Genomic DNA, 22,156 nt, shown 5'->3' with positions numbered 1-22,156 from the left:
TGGAAGACTAGAGAAGGGCTAACGTGGTGCCCACCTTTAAAAGTGGGGAAAGTAGATACATAACTGGTTAAACAACCGCAAACAAAGAGTCACTATGAATGGGATGGTGTCAGATTGGAGGGAGGTCTCAAATGGGGTTCCACAGGGATCTGTTCTGGACCTGGGGTTGTTTAACATCTTTATTAATTCCCTGGATTTAGGACTAGAGAACATGGTGATCAAGTGTGCAGATGACACAAAGCAAGAGGGAGTTGCCAACACTTTGGAGGATAGAGCTAAAATTCAGAGAGCTCTTGAGAAATTGGAGAACTGGGCTGTAGACAACAAAACGAAATTCACCAAAGACAAATGGGAGGCACTGCACTTAGGGAAGAAAACCCAAATGCACAAATGCACAGTGGGTGAGAACTGGCTTGGCAGCAGCGCTGCTGAGAAGTACCTGGGAGCTGTGGTGGATCCCAACCTCCACACGAGTCAGCAACGCGATGCTGTTGCAAAAAACCCAAATGCGATTTCAGGCTGCATTACCAGAGGCACAGCAGGCAAGTCACGGGAGGTGCTAGCGCCGCTCAGCTCAGCGCTGGTTAGACCTCAGCTGGAGTCTGTGTCCAGTTTGGGTCACCAATGTGTGGAAGGGATGTTGAGAAACTGGAAGGATCCAGAGGCGGGTGACAAAGATGATCAAAGGGACGGAACACAAGCCACATAAGCAAAGGCTGAAGGACCTGGGTATGTTTAGTTTGGAAAAGAGGAGATTAAAGGGGGCTATGATAACGGTCTTCAGACACTTGAAAGCATGGGCGGCGGGTGTCCTAGGCCAAGGAAGGCTGTGCCTCCCCAAACAGCCTGGTGTGTCCCCACCCATGCTCTGTCCACAGGCCCCCTCCTGCCTGCTTCCAGTTTCCTTCCCGCTCTTCCTTGGCTGAGAGGCCGGGGCAGGCAGACTGGGGCCAGTGCTCACAAGGCCCAGGGCTGCGCGGCAGGGGGAGGCTGGTGGTCACAGGGTGTGTGTGCTTTGGTCTCCGGCGGGGGAGGGGAAGCAGAAAGGGGAGGCGGGGCTTGGGTACAGGGGGAGGGGCTGGAAACTAGCCTCCCTCCCCCAACAGCTTGTTCACCCGCCACCCATGCTTGAAAGGCTCCCATAAAAAGATGGAGAAAAGTTGTTCTCTCTTGCCATGGAGGCAGGACAAGAGGCAACGAGGTCGAACTCTAGCAGAGCAGATTTAGATTCAATCTCAAGAGAAATTTCCTAGCACAGAAATTACAACACAGAACCAGCTCGAGCCTCCACCCAGTAACCTAGGAAAATTACACCCCACCCCTGGGTGTCTCTGAGAGGAATTCTCCACTCGCTAGCACCGAGTTTGAGTGTAGGAAAGAAACTTGTAATGAAAGGAGGGAAGTCACCCGACATTAATTAGGGGAAATGCCACAAGCAAGATTCATAATCCTAAAACTGTGAGCAGAGAGCGTGGGGCCGAGCCTTCTGCCTCATGGTCCTGAGTTCTACAACCTACAGTTCCTTTACGGTGCCCCCCGCCAGACCCCACGCACAGGGCATGTCCTTGGTCAGCAGGACCCAGGTTCAGAGGCACGTGGGTGTGAGCTCCCCTCCCACCCAGGGAAGAAGGCAGCTGACTTGCTCCACTCTCTGAGCACTTGCTCTGCCTGGCCACCCTGCCAATGTTTCTCAGTACCTCCTGCCAGCCCACCTCCCTGCCACCTATCTCTGCTGTGACCTCTGTAGGTCAGTTTTTTAGTGCTTTTCAGCTCTCAGCAGGCTGGGTAGATAGAGCACTTTAACAGAACAAAAAGGCTCCTAATAAAACCTATTTAGCTCTCTCTTTGAACACTGGAGAGAAATAGGTTAAACCAGAACAAGGGACTCTTTTAGAAATGAAACACCTCTTAACTGGGATATCTCTTGCCACACCTCTTATTTTCCCAGGGCTCTGGCATTCGAGACTCTGGCTTAGCGAGGTGCTTTCAGTTGAGGGTGACCCCCTCATTTAGGATAAGATAAGCACAGTCCTGCTGCCCTGTATTCATACAATAAAGACAACAACATTAGTGATAGCCTTTCACTACCCCAGCATTCAGTACTAAAGTGATTTGTAACCCAACACCAGCCAAAGCTGATTATTTTGAATGACACCGCTCTATCTGCTGGAAGCAGAGTAGGGGCATTCATGTAAATACAGTTTGCTCCTGAAGTCTCTCCCCCTCCCAGCTAGCTGTCAGGGGAGAGTTCATTCAGATCCTGCTTACAATCACAAGCAAGCTCCCCACATACCAGCACCCACCAACTCAAAGCGGCACCAGAGCCTGTCAGAACAAGAGCTGCAAAACCTGCAGACACATCTCCACTGCTACAACGATCAACACCCCCCACAACACTCCTGTCAAGATCCATGGGTCCTACGCAGGCCTGTCACAGCATGTGGGTACCTCTGCCAGTGCAGTAAATGCCCCAACAATTGTGTGGGTGAAACCAGACAATCACTGCGCTCTCCAATGAACTCACCCAGGAACATGGTAAAAGACAAAGCCACCCCAACACCTGTGGGCGAACACATTTCACAAAGCGATCAGCCTACATCCCACCTGTCAGTCCTTGTCTTCCAAGGGAACCTGCCCAACACCTTCAAAAGACAAGCCTGGGACCGTAAATTCCTAACTTTGCTAGACACTAGAAACCATGAGAACAAGACACTGGGTTTCTGTCTCATTCCAACAAGCAGGGGGGAGGGATGCCAAAGGCCAGTAGTAGGGCTGGGCTGCCCCGTGATGTGGTTACTGTCACAGGGACCTACCTGGTGCTCTCTGGTGTTTAATCAGCTGATGGGACTCAATTGAGAGTCTTTGTTTCTGGTTGGCTGCTGGCTTCTGGAGGTGATTTCAGGGCTGAGCCCCTAGGTCTGCTCAGCCTCAGTCCGTATGGGGGGGACAGTGACTACAGAGGCTGCCCTGACTGCCAGCCAGGTCCTTGCTGCGATCCCCTGGAGCTGGGTCAAGCAGTGGTACCTCTGAGGTGATGTCACAGGACCAGCCCCACATTTAGCTGTGATGTTCGGAGCTGTTCCCAGCTCTGCAGCTCGACAGCTTCTCTCACCCGCAGACACTGGGTCACTAGAAGCTGGGAGCCGACCCCCGTCTCGCTGCCCTTCCCGCTGGGGGATTGTGTTTTGTGGTGGCCCCAGCCCTGGCTGGGTGCTGCACAGAGAACAACCTGGTCGAGAGCTACACAAGCCAGGGGAGCCCTGGGGCCGGGAGCAGAGGCTGATCAGTGGGATGCTGGGGCTGTTGTGATGTCTAGTCTGACCTGCATCCCCCGGGCCGAAGACCTGCCCCAGGCCAGAGCAGCTATTTTAGACAAACAGCCAATCTCTATTTTAAAAATAAGGGCCTCTCCCCTCACCCACTCCCCAGCATCCCTGCACCCCAGGTGTGGTCTTTGGGATCCCCCCTCCTTCATCTTCACCCTCCTGCCCCCACCCCAAGCTCCTCTGATGGGCCAGTCTGGAGATGGAGGGCCATGGAGCCAGGATCCCAGAGCCCCCCGGGGCCCTGCCCCTCTGCCAGCTCTCACTGGAGGGACTCAGAGCACTTTACAAAGGTGGGTCAGTACCATTATATCCAGAGGGGGAAACTGAGGCATGGACAAAGGCAGGGACTTGCCCACCATGCCTCAGTGACTGAATAGGACCCAGGCGTCCTGAGTCCCAGAGTCCTGTTCTAAGCATGAGGCCATCTTGTGGCAACTAGAATGGCCCCACCTGCTCAGCTAATGGGGTGGGGGGGTCCTGCCATGACTCCAGCCTGTGGATCAGCTGTGAACCTGTGCGTTTGGGGTGTCCTCTAGCGGCGGGTGTGTGGTAGCAACACAACCCAGTACTGCCAGCCGACAGCCAAGACAGGCCCCCTGGCTCTGGCTTCTCCCTGCCCCATCCCTGGGGGTTCTAGCCAAAATCTCTGTGCAACCCCTAGGCCCTGGTCGCTGGCTCCCCATGTGCCACCACGTCTTCCACCCCTTGGGGTCTGAAGCAAGGCAGGTGCTGAGAGAGCTCAGGCCAGAGCTGGAGGGAGCCACCCACTCCTTCGGGGTCAGGAGTGAGGGGCACCGGCAGAGCTGGGGGGAGCTCAGGGCTGGGCTATCAGAGGGCTGTGGGTCGGGAGTGAGGGGCACCAGCAGAGCTGAGGGGAGCCCAGGGCTGGGCTAGCAGGGGCTGTGGGTCGGGAGTGAGGGGTCCCAGCAGAGCTGTGGGGGGCGCAGGGCTGGGGTAGTGGGGGCTGCGGGTCGGGAGTGAGGGGCACCGCAGAACTGGGTGGTATTGGTATAGCCCGGGGTGATGGGCTGGGAACAGGTGTCCCCCGAGAGTCGGCTGAGGGTGAAAAGTGGTTCAACAGCAGCACCTGGTGGCCAGCGGCAGCATCGCTGCCCAGACGTGCATGAGCAGGGGACTGGAGTCAGATCCCTGCTCCCCCTGGAGTCACTTTATTAATGGGGAAACTGAGGCACCAAGTGGGGCAGTGACTGGCCCGAGCTCAGCGACGGAGCTGGGAATAGAACCCAGGTGTCCTGATCCCCACTCCGGCTGTGGTTTTAGTTCCCTCTCCCCGTTTGTGCCCCAGGAGGCGCCGGGTGCTCGCCCCATTTCACCGCGAGTCTTACGGGCCCTGGTGCGTTTGTGAAGCTCCAGCTCCTGGAGTCCTGGGACGAGGGCGAATTTTGGCTGTGATGGGGAGACAAGAGGAGACGGTGAAGAACCGAACTTGTCAGCGACCGGTTTGAAACCTCTCTGGGCTTGGGGGCCTGATGGGCTGGTGACACCAGGCCTCCTAAGAGGCCAGGAAATGGCTGTTTGTTGGTGGCAACAGGCTCTGGCTCTGAGCTCCAGGGACAAGACGGGGCTCCGTCTCCGTGGCACGTTACAGCCCTGCTGCGGCTGCCGGCCAGGGCTGGCCCGACCCGTGTGGAGCGGCAGCTTCGTGCCTGGGAGAGGAGCTGCAATCGAATGGCCCCCGCTGGTCATACAGCAAGGAGCTTTCCCCTGTCTGCCCCGCTCCCCGCCCAGCTACCCGCTCTAGGTGGCACAGCCCCATCCGGCAGCTGTGGGTACGGGGCCAAGAGCTGCCAGGACCTGTCCTTCGTGCTGACCTGCAGCCGACTTGGGGCGATTCCTGAAGGGCAGGCGGGGAAGGGTCCGTGAGGGGGGAGGCGGAGGGAAGGGTCCGTGGCGGGCCGGGACGGGGGAAGGTGGAGAGAATGTGTCACGGACTCACAGGTCGTGCCCACTCTTGGCCCTGTGCGGTCCGTGGGGGGGTGCCCCTTTCAGTGATACAGTCCTTCTCGGGCGTCCACTCTCTCTTGGGATTAGGCCCTTTCAACTCCTGGAGATACACCTCTCTGAGCCTTAGCACGTCTGTCTCTGCCATGGGCCCCCTCAGGGAGTCCACTCGCTCTGGACCCCCTGGGCTTCCACTCCCAGAGGGAATAATGCAACCCTGTTCTCTAGACCAGAGTGACTTAGCGAGCGTAAAACAGGAGGGTTTATTGAGCGTCTGAACACAGCACAGGAAACTCTCAGGGCCTCAGGCCTGGCCTCCTTCAGCACCGCACATCCCAGTCTCCCTGCATCCAGGTGGGCTCTGCCTGCTCCCCCTCTCCAGCCCAGAGCCCCCCTGCTTCCCAGCTGGGCATCTGATATCACCGGCCCCAGGCCCCACCTCTGTCCATTGTCCCCTATCCAGGTAAACCGGTCACCTGGGCCTCCTCTCCCCTTTCTTGTCCTCTGGCCCCATCTGGCTGGAACCAGCTGATCAGGTCACCTGGATCCTCTCTTTACAGCCCATTGTCCTCCCACTGGCCAGAACCGGTTGTGACTCCTGAGCTGGGCCTCCCGGTCATCAGATCACCAGTCACTGGGGTCTCCATCCTCCAGGCCAGTGGCTGGGGTCCTAAGTTCTGTTGCTGGTCCTCTTCCGTCCCTCTCCCCTCACCTCCTTAAACCAGTAACACCCAGGGGAACTGAGTCCCACCCCCTCTGCATGCAAACCCTTGGAAAAAACAAGAGAACCCCCGACTTTGTCACAGAAGGGTCTGTGGCAGGGCGGGCATACGGAAGTGTGAGTGGCAGGCTGGGAGAAGGGTCCATGGCAGGACAGGCTGGGGGAAGGGTCTGTGGCATGGCGGGACGGGGGAAGGGTCCATGGCAGGGCAGGCCCGGGGAAGGGTCCGTGGCGTGGCGGGATGGGGGAAGGGTCCATGAGGGGGCAGGCTAGGGGAAGGGTCTGTGGTGTGGCATGCCGGGGGAAGGGTCAGTGAGGGGGCATGCCAGGGGAAGGGTCCGTTGCGTGGCAGGACGGGGGAAGGGTCTGTAAGGGGGCAGGCCAGGGGAATGGTCCGTGGCCAGGCAGGACGGGGGAATGATCCATGGTGGGGTGGGACGGGGGAATGGTCCGTGGCGTGGCGGGATGGGGGAAGGGTCTGTGAGGGGGTGGGCCGGGAGAAGGGTCTGTGGCGTGATGGGATGGGGGAAGGGTGCATGGCCAGGCAGGCTGGGGGAAGGATCCGTGGCTGGGCATTTCAAGGCTGATCCCCCACTCTGTCACTCCGAGTGCAGGAAGTGGGGGCCCGCAAGGATTCTAAAAATTAATACTGGCCACTCCAGGCTTGTATTAAACTCCCAAGGTTACAGCTCTTCTCTGACCTTGGATTGGTAGATGCTGCCAGCACCCAAGTGCAGAACCCCTTTGAGAGTCCAGGAAGGAACACTTGGGAATTCCTTCCTGTGGGGTACCCTCAAGCCCTTTCGGGGAAGAGCTGAGAAAGAAAAAAAAAAGGAAATCAGCTGTTGCCACCAGCTAATTAAACCACATGTGCACAAACCTCTTAAGACACAAAAATCCAATTCTGTTCTAAAAAAAAGTAAATTTTATTAATAAAAAAAAGAAAATACATCTGGGAACTCAGGCTGTTGCTAGATTTTAAAAGAGCAACTACAAGGATTAAGCATCAAGAATAGCTCTTTGGAGGTCCAGCTTAAAGGTTACAAGCAAAACAAAAGCACTTGGGGTTAGCACAGAGGAATCCACACGCCATAACAAAATACAAGTAATAAACCTAATTGAATCTTCCTAGACATTTCCTGATCTACTTACATATCTGGGGTTTTAAATGAGTAGTTTCTAGCTATGATACTGATGATTTTTTTCCTACCTGGCCCAAGTTCCTTACAGCATGGCTCTACCCTGGCCGCCTCTCCCCGGGAAAACAATAACAGACAGACCAAAGGGGAGTCTTGTTTCAATTTTAAAAAGTTCTAGCCCTCCTATTGGCTCTTTTGGCCAGGTGCCCGCTCACCTCCTTTGACCTATGCAGAGCAGTGAGACTTTTTAACGCTTTACAGGTAAAGCAATTAGAGAACAGCTACTAGGAGGGATTTTATAGCTACTGGCTGGCTGGGTCCATAAAAGGGAGCTACCCCCCCACCCCCTTCATTTATCACAACATGGCCGTATAGTTACAGACCTTTCTAGGATTTAGCGGCTACTATCGCAGGCTTGTGAAGAATTATGTTACCATCATAAAGCCGCTGAATGACCTTGGCAGGCAGCCCCCCATCAGCTCTCCCCACCCCCAGTGCCTCCCGCCCACCAGCGGGTCCCGCGGATCAGCACCTCCCCCTCCCTCCCCGCACCTCCTGCCCACCAGCGGGCCCCACGGATCAGCACCTCCCCCTCCCTCCCCCCACGATCAACTATTTCCCAGCGCGCAGGAGGCTCTGGGGGGAGGAGCGAGGATGCAGCACGCTTGGGGGAGGGGGTGTAACTGCGCAGGAAGAGGCGGGGCAGGAAGAGGTGGGGCCTTGAGGGAAGGGGTGGAGTGGGGGCGGGGCCTGGGGTAGAGCAGGGGGTTGAGCACCCCTCGGCACATTGGAAACTGTGGGACGAGAGATGTGAAAGGGCTTTGGGGGGAATCATTCAGAGCTAACTCCTGCCCCGGACCTGGTCTTTGCTGACCCACACAAGCTGTGTATCCTCAGGATCCCGCGGGGGGCTTGGGAGCCGTCCTGTACCAGGACCTGGAAGGCAAATGGAAACCTGGGGCCTATGCCAGCCGAGACTCGCTGGCCCCTTCACCAGCTGCAGTTCTGGGCCTGGGAATGGGCCGTCATGGAGAAGTTTCTGTGTGTGGCTCAGTTCCAGGTGTGGACAGATACAATCCACTGACTTGTGTGTTAACAAGCGCCCGCCTTGGCTAGCTACGAGTTCAGAATTCCCGATTTACTGCCGGGTTCCCCCTCTCAGCTCACCCAGGCCCATTGCTGGCGAAGGGGTAAGTGGTGCCTCTGTTTTCCCAGCTGACCGGCTGGGGGCTCGGTTTTGTTCTGTATGGTTTGGAGGAACCACTAGTTACTGAACCCGGTGCTTGGTGCTGCCAACTCCACTGGTGGATGGGTTCTGTGGGCAGCAGGCTGTTTATTGCCACGTGAGACTTTAAACCCGAGCTCGTTGGCTGTGCCTGGACAGTTAAGATCCCTGGGAGCTTCTCCTAAGGGCTGAGGGATTGCTCAGGTGTCTGCAGACAATGTTCCCTCCTTTCACCATTGTTATGGCCGCTGTGTGCTGCCTGCTGTCCTCCACCCCCGAGGTGGCTGCATTTCAGTGGGGCTGGAGGTACAGTGTGGGGAAGTTACTGTGTTATCAGCATTGGTCCCCTGCTGTCACCCGGGCTCAGAACCGATCCCAGCTAGAAATGGGACCAGCCTGGTTCTGAACAGCCCCAGGCCTCGAGGAAAGAGCCCCCCACCCACCACACCTCCGCTGCAACCTGGCCCTTCACAAGGCAGAAAACAGGCCCAACATCCGCCAGGCAATCGCAGCGTCTCACTGGACACTGCCTGCCATTGCAGCATGCAGACTGAACCGCACTGGGGCGTGCTCCGGCACGGAGCGTCCTTAGTGCCGGATCGATCCTGGCCTGGCCTGGCCTGGCCTGGCCTAGCGTCCCGCCAGTCCCATCAACCCTCTGCACGGGAACCTCAACCCAGCCCCAGCACCGGTTCTGGCCAGCAAACCTGCTGGCACTAGGGGCCAATCAATCAATCAAGGGGCAGGGGGATAAATCAGCGACCAGCCAAGCGTGCAGCATTCGCACACAGGGCCCTGCCGGCTCAGTGATAGTCGCAGTTGTGCTGGTCACGTCTCCTCTCTCACCCGCTTGGGAACAAAGGGCCACTAGGACCTGACGCGACTCGCTTTCTCCTCCACAGAGAAACAGCAGGATCTAGCCGGCCCTCAAACCCCCTCCCAGGGCTGGACAGGCCCAGTGCTGCCCTCCCAGCTCCCTGCCCGCAGCAGCTGAGCCACCCGCATGCAGAGCGACACTATTAGCAGAGATCACTTCGGCTGGGCTCAGGGCAGCTGGGAGGGACTGCGTGTGTCTCTGTGTGCCAGGACCTGGGGCCTCCCTGCCCTGCCCCTCCCTTACTGTGTGGCCCAGGACAAGTCCTTTGCCCTCTGGGCCCCTCTTTCCCCTCCCACCCTCTGCCGTAACTATCACAGCAGGGAAGGGTGAGACTTGCTCACTGTTTAAAACAAGTGCTGTAAAATCCACACGCATGCCCAGATCGCCTCGCTCCATGCAGTGCCCCATGGCAGCCCTTGGTAGGGCGAGTGGCCCACATTTGGGATCAGTCACGAGAGGGTTCACCAGACAGAGCCCCCTAAAAAGCCTGTGATAACAAAATCCTCTGCTGCTTCGAATGTTTAATTCACACACACCTGGGGCTCAAATGCCAAACTGAGCCCCCTGCTTCCCGTGACTCATCTCAGCAAGTGCCTGGCCCCCACGGCTCCTTTGGGAAACGTGGGGTCAGGCCTTCTGGAGGCTGCCCGGGGACACCAGCAAGGGGGCAACCCAAACTGGCAAAGCGAGGAGTGAAATGTGCATGTCAGCGGAGCTGGGACAGGTGTGCAGGCGTCAGCAGAACTGCCAGGCCAGGGCCCTTGACCTGAGCGACGCCCACGTGCTGGGAGTGGCCCCTCCCCTCACTTTATGCTGTCCGCGTTTCAGGTCGTTTAGCCCCTGCCACCCTCTTGAAGGACATGAGGCAGCACTGGGCACCCGTAACTCTGCTGACAGGGTTTGGGGGCAGTTCATTTAGAGCGTGAGCTCTTCAGGGGCAGGGCCTCTCTCTCGCTGTGGGTCCGGGCAGCACCTTGCACAAGGAGGCCCCGGATTTGGGGGGCTTCTAGGAGCTCCTGTAAAGAATGCACTTAATAGCCGTGTATGAGAAGATCCCAGGATTGCCCGTCTGTGCATCACACGCAGCCCAGAGCGTCTGTGAGGCAGTGGGAAGTGCTGGAAACGGCCCCAGCACAGTCGAGCGCTCGGTCTGTCCGGAATCTCACCAAATTCAAGCATTGCTGGGATTCGCAGGCTGTCACCATCCAGTTGTTATGTTCTCAGTCATGGTGACTCCCAGGAGACAGCAAGGCCCTGGATCTATACCACGCCAAGAGTCCTCGGACTTTGTGCTAGCAGAGTTACCTCCACCAATCTCCAGCCTCACCTGGAACAATAACTCCATTTGCCCCTAATTCCCAGCCAGGGGAAATAACTCAGGCAGAGGCAAGCAAGTGGGAACGCTGGGACCAGACTCCAGGGCTCCTCGCAGCTAACCCAGCGGCACCGGCAAATAGCCACAGGCAGAGCGTGCTGGGGCAAGGATTCCCCAGGGCTGAATTAATATGAGCGTCCCTCAGCATCCCAGGACCTCTGCCCCTTGGTTAACAGGGAGAACCAGCCAAGCACAGGGCTGGCAGTCAGGAGACCTTGGTTCCATTCTCAGCCCTGCCCCTGGCCTGCTCGGACAAGTCACTGCCCATCTGTGCCTCAGTTTTCCCATCTATAAACAGGGGGTAATTCTACAGACCCCCTTTGTAAAGCGCTTTGAGCTCAATGGGTGAAAAAAGCCAGCTAAGAGCTAGGGCTTACCAGTGTTCACACGCTATGCATGGTGGGATAATGGGGTGACCCATACAGGTTCAACTCTTCCTCTCAGCTGTTTGTGGGGCCAGCGTGGGCTTGGGACTGAGGCAGGGTGTGAGAACAGGAGGTTCTGGGGCAGCTGGACTGTGGGAGCTTGAAGCAGGTGTTGGGAGGAACAGTCTGGATTGGGCAGGTGGAGGGCGGAGGTTGCACTGGGAGGGGACGGGGCTAAGAGGCTGTTAGAACCAGTCAGCTGGGAGTGCAGCCAGGAGAAGGCAGGAATGAGTTGTGGGAACCAAGAGAAACCTGCCTGATGTGCAGTTCCATCAAACCCGGGCAGTTTGGCTGGGCTGGCCGATGCCATGTACACACGGGCTTCCAGAGCTGTCTGTGGTACAATCACTGGCTGGAATCTCCTGATGCTGAGTCGTGTGTGTGCGAACGCCTCCCACCTCCCTGCAGCTAGTCACAGCCATTCACAGCTGGAAGGCTCGACACCCCCGTCATGGCTTTGGAGGGGAGAGTTTGGCTCCCAGCGATACCGCTGCCCAGGTGAGGCAGCACCGTGTCCTAGGCAGAGCAAGAGGCTCCCAGGCTGCCATCGCTAGGAACGGTGGGTTCTTAACTCCAGCAAACAGCCCAATCAAGACAAGGCAGTTGGCATTTTTCATGAGTTAGCCTTTAACTTAATGTGCTAACGCAGCTGAAAACTCCCAGGAGCCCTATCTGCATCCTGGGATCCATTCCTGGCTCTCTGCCACTGCCTGACTTCACGTGGCTGACCTGCGCAGGCCCAGAGGCAGAAACGTAGGTGTGTAGGGAACAGCCAAAGTTCTGCCAAACCAGAGTCTATGGGATTAGGTGGCAGCTGAGCAATGGTTTTGTAGATCATAGTAACGCCTAAGTCCCTTTGTGAATCTGGCCTTAGGGCTTGTCTACACTGGGAGGACTGGGGGAGGGGGTAACGTGGATGAAGTCGAGTTAATCTGGTTTGAAAACGCTTGTGTACACATGACGCCATCCATGAGAGTGCACTAACTCTGCACTGACTGTCAACCCTGCCGTTCTATTTCAAAGTGAACTGACTTTGCTGGGAGTCGAGATAGTTCAGTGTGTTTCGTGTGCACCCGATGCTGCTTTGGCAGTCCTCCAATGGCTATCCCACACTGCTTTGTGTCTGGTTACCTGGGTGCCTTCCTCTGCTCTGGGCTCACGTTGCGCGGGGACAGATTTTGCCCCTCTGCCCTGGAATCGAGCATAGCACAAGAGGTGCGCTGTTACCCCAGAAACCCTCCGACATGCCTCAAACAGCCGCCTGCAGCCGTGCTGAGAGAGAACGCCCGGAGGCAATGCCAAAAGAGGCAGCTGCAGCAAATATTGCTGTCCGGGCAGCAGGCACTGCAGTGCTGTCACCACGGCCCCAGCCCAGCTCTGCAGCCCTTGGCCAACCCAGGCTACTGGCCTGGGCACACTAGCATCTCCCCTTGCCTGTGCTCCTGCCAAAGCGATCCCGGGCCAGGCCCTTTGCAGACGTAAGCTCACGATACTGAGAACAACTGCACCTGGGAGCCCAGTCTGAGCCCTCAGCTGCCTTGGCACCGTGGAGCCTGGCACTCGACCCCAGAAGGCCCATGAGAAAGGAGAGGCAGACGCCTGCGACTTCCAACCCCCGGCCCCGGGTCCTGCCCTGCTGCACTTGGATGTTTTGTTTGACTGTTGTTTTAACTGAAGGTTTCTTTGTAGCTGTTAGACACCAGATTGGTTCAATAGATTGTTTCATTATGAAACAATGTTGTTGCATTGCGGTTTCATTTAAAGGTTTATTTTTGCTTATTATGTAATAGATTTTCAGTGTTTGTTATTGAACAAATTCCTGTGGAGTCAACAGTGCTTTAAACACAGAAATTCATTCCGTGTCCTATAATCTGTACGGTTTTACAAAAGCACATAGGCAAAGACAGGCTGCCAAATAAGGATCGCCACAGCGTTGTGCCTCCACTGCCCATGAACAACACCGACCCGCTCCCATCCCATCCACCCCCATCCCTCTCCACAGATTAACAGCTAGAGCTCCGGCTGCACGGTTTCCAGCCTAGACTCAAAATAAGAGCAACAAGCTGTGTCGTTTTGCACGGGCTGCCCAAACCACTGAGCGCGGCTCTGCACCTTACAAATACAGCGCAAAACACAACCTACAGGTATCATCTTTGGGATGTTCTTTTCTGCTGCTTCCAACCTGATCCACAAACAGCGCCACCTTTCTTTCAAATGGCCAAATGCACACTCCATTCCCATCCTGCAGCTACTGAAACAACAGTTCAACTAGGCAAATGAGGGTGAGATGAAATTACAAGAAGGTGGGTGCACAACTGGCTGAAAGATCGTACGCAAAGAGTAGTTATCAATGGGTCACTGTCAAACTGGGTGGGCAGGGTCCCACAGGGCCCGTCCTCGGTCCAGTACTATTCAGTGTTTTCATTAATGACCTGGATAGTGGAGTGAAGAGTAAGCTTATAAAGTCTGCAGATGACACCAAGCTGGGAGGGGTTGCAAGCACTTTGGAGGACAGGATTAGATTTCAAAATGATCTTGACAAATTGGAGAATTGGTTAGAAATCAATCAGATGAAATCCTCACACACCCGCATGACAACAGCCCCAATAGATGATTTTCCCAGGCCAAACCAGTTGGCTCTGGACCGGTAGCATTTGGGGGGGCAGTTTCCAGGTGCCAACAGCGACCCCCTTGTCCGTGGGTATGGGGCACCGCATGTCTGCACACTGACACTGCAATCAGGGCCGGCTCCAGGGTTTTGGCCGCCCCAGGCAGCCAAACAAACAAACAAAAAAAGCCGCGATTGCGATCTGCGGCGGCAATTCGGCGGGAGGTCCTTCACTCCGAGCAGGTGTGAGGGACCGTCCGCCGAATTGACGCCGAACAGCTGGACGTGCTGCCCCTCTCCGAAGTGGCTGCCCCAAGCACCTGCTTGGTAAGCTGGTGCCTGGAGCCGGCCGTGGCTACAGTCCAGAGTTAATTCAGCACATCCTCCAACACGGCTGCCTTCCCCATCCTGAAATTCTCATCCCAGGTCTGCAGAGCAATCCTTTCCCCTCAACCCTCGCTGGTGTCCCAAGCCCGGAAAGGGCGCTCCAGGAACCAGGCTGGTATTATCAGCTGCTCAGCATCTGCCTCTTCTTCCTTGTCTTCGTCCCACGTACTCAGCTCCTGCGGGAAGAGCCCTGCTGCTGACAAATCTGCTCAGCGGTGCGACAGGCAGAGTCTGCAGCCGAATTCATCCAGCGTGGAGTGGTGAGGGCAGCCCATGCGTTTGGGGTTGCCAGCATGGAGCATTGGTGGGTCTAGGCTAGCCGACAGCTATTTGAAAATGGCGCTAGCCCGCCCAGAAAGGAAGTGTGGGGTGGAGAAACATGGGATTTTTACAAAAATGTAACTCATCTGGCTTCCACCAGGCATCCCACAATGCAGTGAGAAAAATCCCAATACACATTGCTCAGCAGCAGAGCACCTTGGGCTACCCTCTGACAACACCTGGCCCTTAGTACACAGCAAGCTGCTGCTGTGCATACACACTGATGCGCTCCCCATCTCGCATGCACACTATTAGCGTGGCTTGTGCGTTAGCTGACACGCATCGAAACTGCTGATTAAACCCCCGGGTAGGCAAGCCCTCAGCCTCCGGGACTGTTTTCCTCTCTGTGAAACGGGCATCATGGTGTCGAGCCGCCGCTGGAAAGTGGTGAGAGCTTCTGATGAGCCACATAAGATATTTAAACCCAGTCCCTTTGGTGGTTTAAAGCTTTGAGCTCACAAATGTGAGCAGCTGAATTGCAAAGGACAGAGCCATATGACTGTGTTAAAGTTTGTTCCCCCAAGCTAGCAAGCTCTGCTTGAACATTGTCCAGCCTGTAGCAGAAGCAAGGAAGTGGACCAGCGGGATTTTGGTGTCAGCGAGGAACGTTTAACACCATCGGTGCTGAAGGATTTCTTTGCAACAGATTCAAACCATCCCCTGGACAATTGCTTCTGTCAACTGATTCCGCTGAATTTGTCTCCATTCTAACAATACTTGAGCCAAAATTTGTCATTGGTCTTGACACATTTTTTACCTCAATCCAACAAGACTTAAAACAATATCCAGTGATAGTTTAGGACTGCGCAGGCTGAAGTTCCTAGAAGCAACACTTCTCTCTGTGAGCAGCTCTGAGGGTGCGATATGTGGAGATGCCTAGGGCCCTACATCCAGTTTTAGGCACCACTGCGATCCACAAAATGCCCGCTCGGCTGCCACCTACATTTTTGCTTCTGGGCATACGTGCAACAGCCTGACTGTAGGCACCAGGTGCCTATCTCCCACCATGGGCAGCAGGTGAACCCCTCTTTGGAGAGCCCAGCCTGCCCATACTCCAGGCTCTCCGGCTAGAACTGAGCCACCGCCAGCTTCAGGGTACAGTGGGAGGGAGGACAGGGCCAGGGCCAGGGCCTGGGTCAGGGGAGGCTTAGCCTGCCCTGGCCTTTGATACCCTCTGCCCATGTCTCCTATCTAAGCCCCAGAGTGATTCGCAAGCCGTGAAAGCCAGGCCTTTAGCCGCCTGCATCGAGTAGGGGGGCTTAATGCAGCAACATTTGTGTAGAGCGGGGTTAGGCAACTTGCGGCACGCGAGCTGATTTTCAGTGGCACTCACACTACCCGGGTCTTGGCCACCAGTCCAGGGGGCTGTGCATTTTAATTTAATTTTAAATGAAGCTTCATAAACATTTTTAAAACCTTATTTACTTTACATACAACAATAGTTTAGTTCTTTATTATAGACTTGTAGAAAGAGACCTTCTAAGAACGTTAAAATGTATTACTGGCATGCGAAACCTTACATTAGAGTGAATAAATGAAGACTCGGCACAGCATTTCTGAAAGGTTGCCGACCCCTGCTGTAGAGGCTGCTTGCTGGCTTGGGCTACGCAGGCAAGTTCATACAGAATGGCTGGGTGGGGGAGACCTGCCTCATAACCTTCAGCTTAGTGGCTAGGGTATTCACCCAGGAGGTGGGAGACCCCCAGTTCGAGTCCCCCCCTTCTCCAGAGGGGACAGAAGAGATTTGAACAGAGCTTTGCTACCTCTCTGGTATGTTCCCCAGCCACTGGGCTAGGGGATATCCTGTTGTGGGCTTCCCTCAGCCACGCCTGTTGAAGCTGTTCCACTTTCAATAATTGAATAATTAAATATGAATTGGGCCAGTGAAAGAGTTGGATAACTCTACATTCGCGCGGTTCGAGCCCTCCTTGAGAGATGGCTGACCCGAATTCAAATCCCTTTTCCCCCTGCAGGAAGAGGGGCCTGAACTGAGGTGGGGTGGGGTGTCTCCCACAGCCTGTGTGAATAACCTATCTGCTAGGCCAGCCAATTTGTTTCAGGCCCCACCTGTGACTCTGGTGGCCAAATGCCCAGCTTGCCCTGCTTTGAGGATGGCAAGCAGGGCTTGCCGCCTCCCTGGGCCTGGATTTAGGCACCAATCTCTGCGAGGGGGCGAGATGCCCCTCGTTCTAGCCCCCAAGTTACCCACCGGCCCTGGAAGGCCTCGCCCCAGGGAGCTGCTCTGGGGACTCGCTGACCCGTGGCCACCTTGCCCGCTGACTGGGGTGGGGCTGTCTCGGCGCTGCAGGACTTGGCCAGGCTGGGGCCGGTAGCTCCCCTTAGCTGCCCCCAAAGAGCAAATCGCGGGTCTGGAGAGTGCAGGGAAAGGTGGGGAGCTGCTATTGCCTCTTCCACTCCAGGGCCTGGGCTCTGGGCCAACAGGGGGCTGGTGGGGGCCTCGGGAGAAGGGCTGGTAGCTTGTGGGGGGGCGGGGGCCGGGGGGGGGGGGGGGGGGGGGGGGGGGGTCGTGGGGGGGGCTGAAGGGGAAGGGCTGGGGACTCGTGGGGGGGAGGGGGCTCGTGGGGGGGGCTGAGGGAGGCAGGGAAGTTTGGGGGAACAGCTCTGTATGGGCCAGGGAAGGGGCCAGCTAGCTCTGCAGCGGGCGGCTGGGCCAGCCTATGCGGGAGGGGCTGTGGCCTGTAAGGAGGGGGGGACTGTAGGGGCGGGGGCGGGGCCAGGGCCTAGCGTGGGGGAGGGGCCGGGGCTCAGGGGTAGGGAACGCGGCTCGAATACGATGACGCCACGCGGTGACGTCGCGGTGCGGCAGTGACGTCACCCTTGTCGCAGCGGGGCGTAGAGCGCGCGCCCCAAGCCCCGCGGGGCGGGGCCTGGCGCACGTCGCCCGCTTCCGGCGCGCGCGCAGGCCGGCGCCGGAAGCGGGGCGGGGGGGACGCGCGGCGCGGCTCGGGCGGGGGCGAGAAGATGGCGGACGGGGACAGCGGCAGCGAGCGCGGCGGCGGGTTCGGCGGCCCGCGCGGGCCGGGACCCGAGCAGGAGACGCAGGAACTGGCGTCCAAGCGCCTGGACATCCAGAACAAGCGCTTCTACCTGGACGTGAAGCAGAACGCCAAGGGCCGCTTCCTCAAGATCGCCGAGGTGGGCGCGGGCGGCTCCAAGAGCCGCCTCACGCTCTCCATGGCCGTGGCCGCCGAGTTCCGCGACTACCTGGGCGACTTCATCGAGCACTACGCGCAGCTGGGCCCCAGCAGCCCCGAGCAGCTGGCGGCGGCCGGGCCGGGCGAGGAGGCCGGGCCGCGCCGCGCGCTGAAGAGCGAGTTCCTGGTGCGCGAGAACCGCAAGTATTACCTGGACCTGAAGGAGAACCAGCGCGGCCGCTTCCTGCGCATCCGCCAGACCATCAACCGCGGCCCGGGCCCGGGCTTCCCCGGCCCGCCCGGGCTGCAGAGCGGCCAGACCATCGCGCTGCCGGCCCAGGGCCTCATCGAGTTCCGCGACGCGCTGGCCAAGCTCATCGACGACTACGGCGGCGACGAGGAGGAGCTGGGCGGGCCGGGCGGCGGCGCGGGGCTGGGCGGGGAGCTGCCCGAGGGCACCTCCATCACCGTGGACTCCAAGCGCTTCTTCTTCGACGTGGGCTGCAACAAGTACGGCGTGTTCCTGCGCGTGAGCGAGGTGAAGCCGTCCTACCGCAACGCCATCACCGTGCCCTGCAAGGCCTGGGCCCAGTTCGGCGGCGCCTTCTGCCGCTACGCCGACGAGATGCGCGACATCCAGGAGCGCCAGCGGGACAAGCTCTACGAGCGCCGCGCCGGGCCGGCCGGGCCGGGCAGCGGCAGCGGGGCCGGCGACGACTCCGACGGGGACGACGTGGACGACGACTGAGCGGCGCCCCCGGCCGGGGAGCAGCCGCCGCCGCCACCCCCAGCCCTGGCCCCGGCGGAGAGAGAATCTAGCTTCACCGCAGACACCGACCGTCCCCAGCCCCGGCCCCTGCTGCCCGGATCCCTCCCCGGCCCCTTTCGAGATCCCCCCCCCCCCCCGCCCCCGCCATGGAAACCAGCATCCCGGCGGCCGCGCCGCCGCCGAGCGCTTGAAGAGAAGGGAGAGGCCGCCGCAGCTATCCAGATCCGAGGGTACAGGTTGCGATGGGGAAGGAGATCGGGCCTAGCCGGGGCGGGAGGGGAATCCCGGCAGCTTCGGGCCTAGAGTTGGGACGAGCCTGTTTCCGGACCAACGTCCATTCTGTCCTTTCCTTTGCAGACTTGTTTTCTGGGATGCAAACTGCTCCGCTCCGGGCGCTGCCGGAACCGGTCAGCGAGCGAGTTCCCGCTGGCAGCGTGCTGAAGATTAAGAGACACTTTCTTGTTTTGATTTTTTTGTTTTTAAACATGGGGGTTGCGAAGAGGTAGGTTCAAGGAAAAACAGGCATAAAGCACAAGGAAAGCTGAGTGGATTGGTTGCTGCTCACTGAAGTTCTTCCCCTTCTCTCCAAGTAAGGTGGTCTTGGAAAAGAAACAGCGTTAGCAATAGGGAGAAGTAAGAGCCAACTCTCTTGGCTTCAGTGGGTTGACCCAGCCAATAAGTGGAATCCAGCCTGGGAGCTGGGTTTTTAAATCTTTAAACCATAACTTGGTTGAGAACAGCAACATGTGGCTACAAGTCTAGTCTGTGGAAGAATGACTGGCACAAAGTGAGACATGAGCGTCATTCATCTTCAATGGAAATCAGTGGACATGTTCGACTATGAATCTAAACACCAAGAACCTCAGGTCCAAAAGTCCATCACTTGTTCTTTTACAAGAGTTTTTAACAAGAGAAGAGAACTCAATCTGTTTCCTCAGTACCTCACATTGTGTTAACAGCAGAGTTGTCAAAAATGCACGGATGGATTGTTCAGAGCAGCACACAACCTGTGGGAGCTTCAGATCCATCACTGAAAAGGAGCAGAAACAAAATGAATAAGCTCTGTGACTATAAATATACCCTAGCAGCATTTTTTACCACCTTGAAATTTCACCATAGACTGGCTACTGCCAATTCGTCCAGCTGTTGCTCCAGAATGCAGTTGGGGCTCTTTCCAGGGAGCACCACTTTAAATGGGTTTTCACTCTAAAATGATTTTTTTAGCTAATTGAGTCAACCCTACCCCTCCAGAAAGGTATTTCTAGACACCTAGTCATATTCTAGTAACTTTGAACTGAATGGAGAGAGTGCTATTCATTCCAAAGTTCCAGATATTACTTGGGTGACATCATAGAATCTTTCATATTTTTTTTTAAACTGTGCATGCCTGTCCTTTATTTGAGCTGCCTTTTTAATTTATTGCATACCCTTATTACCTTATTTTGTTATTACTCTACCTATACTATCTTTATTTTGTATTTATTGGAAAATAAGGAACATACAAAAGGCTTTTTTTTTTTTTCATGCAGTTGTGGCTGGGGGGGGAGATTGGGTAGGATTTAAAAAAAAAAGCTTTTGAGATAATGATAAAAATCAGTTATCAGAACATTAACCACGAGTTTGTTTCAGCCACAGACCTGTATTGTTGCCCTTTTAAAAACTAATTCTTTCCTCCTGATGTCCATGGTAGGTCTTTTTAACACCAATTTTTAAAGATTTTTTTTTTTTAATTCTTCTCCGTTGCAAAGAACCGGGTTTCCTAAACTGTACGGGAGCAATAGTTCTTCTTGATGTTTTAATTACATCCGTATACTTGTACTGTATTTTGTACTCTAAGGCAGCTGTTTTCAATAATGTCCTGCTGTATTTACCTATGTATTTCGTTCACATGTGTTCAGTTCTTTGCTGCGGAGAACAAATTTCCACCGTTTCAGCAGACAGAAGGGCTGAGACATCACAGCACTTAGGGGTGTAGAAAACTCTGCGTAACTAATTACAGATTGCAGGCAGCAATGAGAATTTTGAAGGCTGCAGACATTGGGTGTATAGTGGTGTAATTTTTCCATTCATTTTAAAACTATGTACAATTTATGTATAGACCAACAACGTGTTTTGTTGCTTCAATGGTGATTGACCTTTTTCGTTGCTCAGCTGCAGTGAGCCAATTCACGTTTTGCGAAGATGCAGTACCTCTCCTTTTCCAGAGGATTCTATTTTTTGGCTGAATTGCAGTAACTAGCCTTACCTTTCTACTTATGTGGTAGCGACAGGGTCTTGATAGTCCCTTGCCAGTGGCTACATAAGCTATCATTAGCTGTCTAGGAAGTATGGAAGTGGACAGAAGCATGTATCATGTATGCCAAGAACACAGCCATATATGGCACCGGCTTTGGCAACCAGAAACATTTCTTCTGTAGTCATTAGACCAGATAAGTGATGTATCGATGTACAAAACTCCTATACAACTCAGTTTGGCCTTCCAGCAAACATCAGGTGTGGTCAGAATGCAGTGTGTTTCCAGAAGAAATTTTATATTCAAAACTGTTAACCTGCCTGTATCCAACTAAGCTATCATGAAAGGTGGGTTGATAAGTCTTAACTGCTGTTGAGGATTATCTCTTCCTACAGCGGGTTCATGGTCTTCCCTCTGCAGGAAGATGGAGCCCAATTCTAGTGGCACAAGGCCATGTTGAGTATAGTGGTTCACTGACTGAGGAAATCATTCCCTGTTGTTGGGGGTGGGGCAATTGGAATCTGGAGACAGGGTAGGTGGGGCAGAAAGGAGGGAGTTTGCCTCAGAACTGCAGAATTTCTGCAGAGATTTTTAGTTTTCTATTGTACTTGGGCTCACTCTGAATATTTCTTGTGAGATGCAAAGAGGATCATTCAGAAATACGTATTGGGTTATAAATTAAGTGGATTGATTCTGATGGGGCTCCAGAAGGTCCCCATAATCCACAGCCTCTTAAAAATTACACTGTATATTTTACAGTGCATCACTCTGACACTAATTTGTAACATGTTAGTTATTTGGATATTCAGAATAGTCCTATTTCTATAGAATCTGGCATCACAAGATTGGGACATCTTGATGTGACCGGTATATCCATTTACTCCAGGCAAGCATGTTAACTGGATTGTTTGTGGGACAATCAAACAGTTCACCTTGATCCTTAAACAAGTCCTGTATAGTTAAAAGGGGGAGGAAATTTGTCCCATTCTTGGTGTTACTGCTTGGATCGAGAACGTGACCTCTGCAACAAGAAGGGTTGGACACTTCTTCTTTTAAAAAAATCCCCATAAACTTGGATTCTGTTTAAAAAAAAAAAAAAAATATGGCAAAACACCCCTGGAGAGGAGATTTCCTGAATTTATGGAACTTCAGATTTCTGTTGCCCCTGGAATGACAGTTCCAGAATGCAACTATGTCAAGGCATCTGCTGTACAAAACAAAATGTAAATCTTGTATAGCACCAAACCCTCCAATGTAAATACTCGAGGCATACAGGTATAAATTCCCGTAGCGTTACGGGTTGGTGTTCTGTTCCATAGGTGTTTGCTGCAAAAGGATTCCTGCTGCAGCAGCAGGAGCTGCCTTTAGAAAGCAGGCAGCACTGTCAGTTATCCAGGAATCCTTTTGTAAGAAATCACAAGCCTTGTTAAGGAAGAGATTCAAGCTTCTGCTTCAGTTTCCCTCCCAAAAAACACGTAATTATCCTGTCTGATTTTCAAACGTTCAGGGTAAGGGGCACAAGAGGCTGGTTACAATAAATCCCCTCATATTGAGTGGCCGGTCGACGACTGCACATTTTCGATATTGTAATAGCTGAGGAGGACTTGCTAAAATGTGATCTTTTCCCATCCAA

At 55.1% G+C, this 22,156-nt stretch overlaps 1 protein-coding gene across 1 annotated transcript; it reads left to right on the top strand.

Annotated features, from left to right (window-relative positions):
- Positions 1 to 17,324: 17,324 nt before the first annotated feature.
- On the top strand, positions 17,325 to 21,624 carry PURB (purine rich element binding protein B). Its single transcript, XM_034761634.1, has one exon. It carries the CDS (start codon positions 17,349 to 17,351, stop codon positions 18,267 to 18,269), a length of 921 nt encoding a protein of 306 aa, XP_034617525.1. The 5' UTR covers positions 17,325 to 17,348; the 3' UTR covers positions 18,270 to 21,624.
- The last annotated feature ends 532 nt before the right edge of the window (positions 21,625 to 22,156 follow it).

This window comes from Trachemys scripta, chromosome 2 (genome assembly GCF_013100865.1).
Source record: "Trachemys scripta elegans isolate TJP31775 chromosome 2, CAS_Tse_1.0, whole genome shotgun sequence".
Lineage (NCBI taxonomy): Eukaryota > Metazoa > Chordata > Testudines > Emydidae > Trachemys > Trachemys scripta.
The sequence above is the reverse complement of the archived record's forward strand: the minus strand, read 5'-3'. Positions and strand labels throughout refer to the sequence as shown.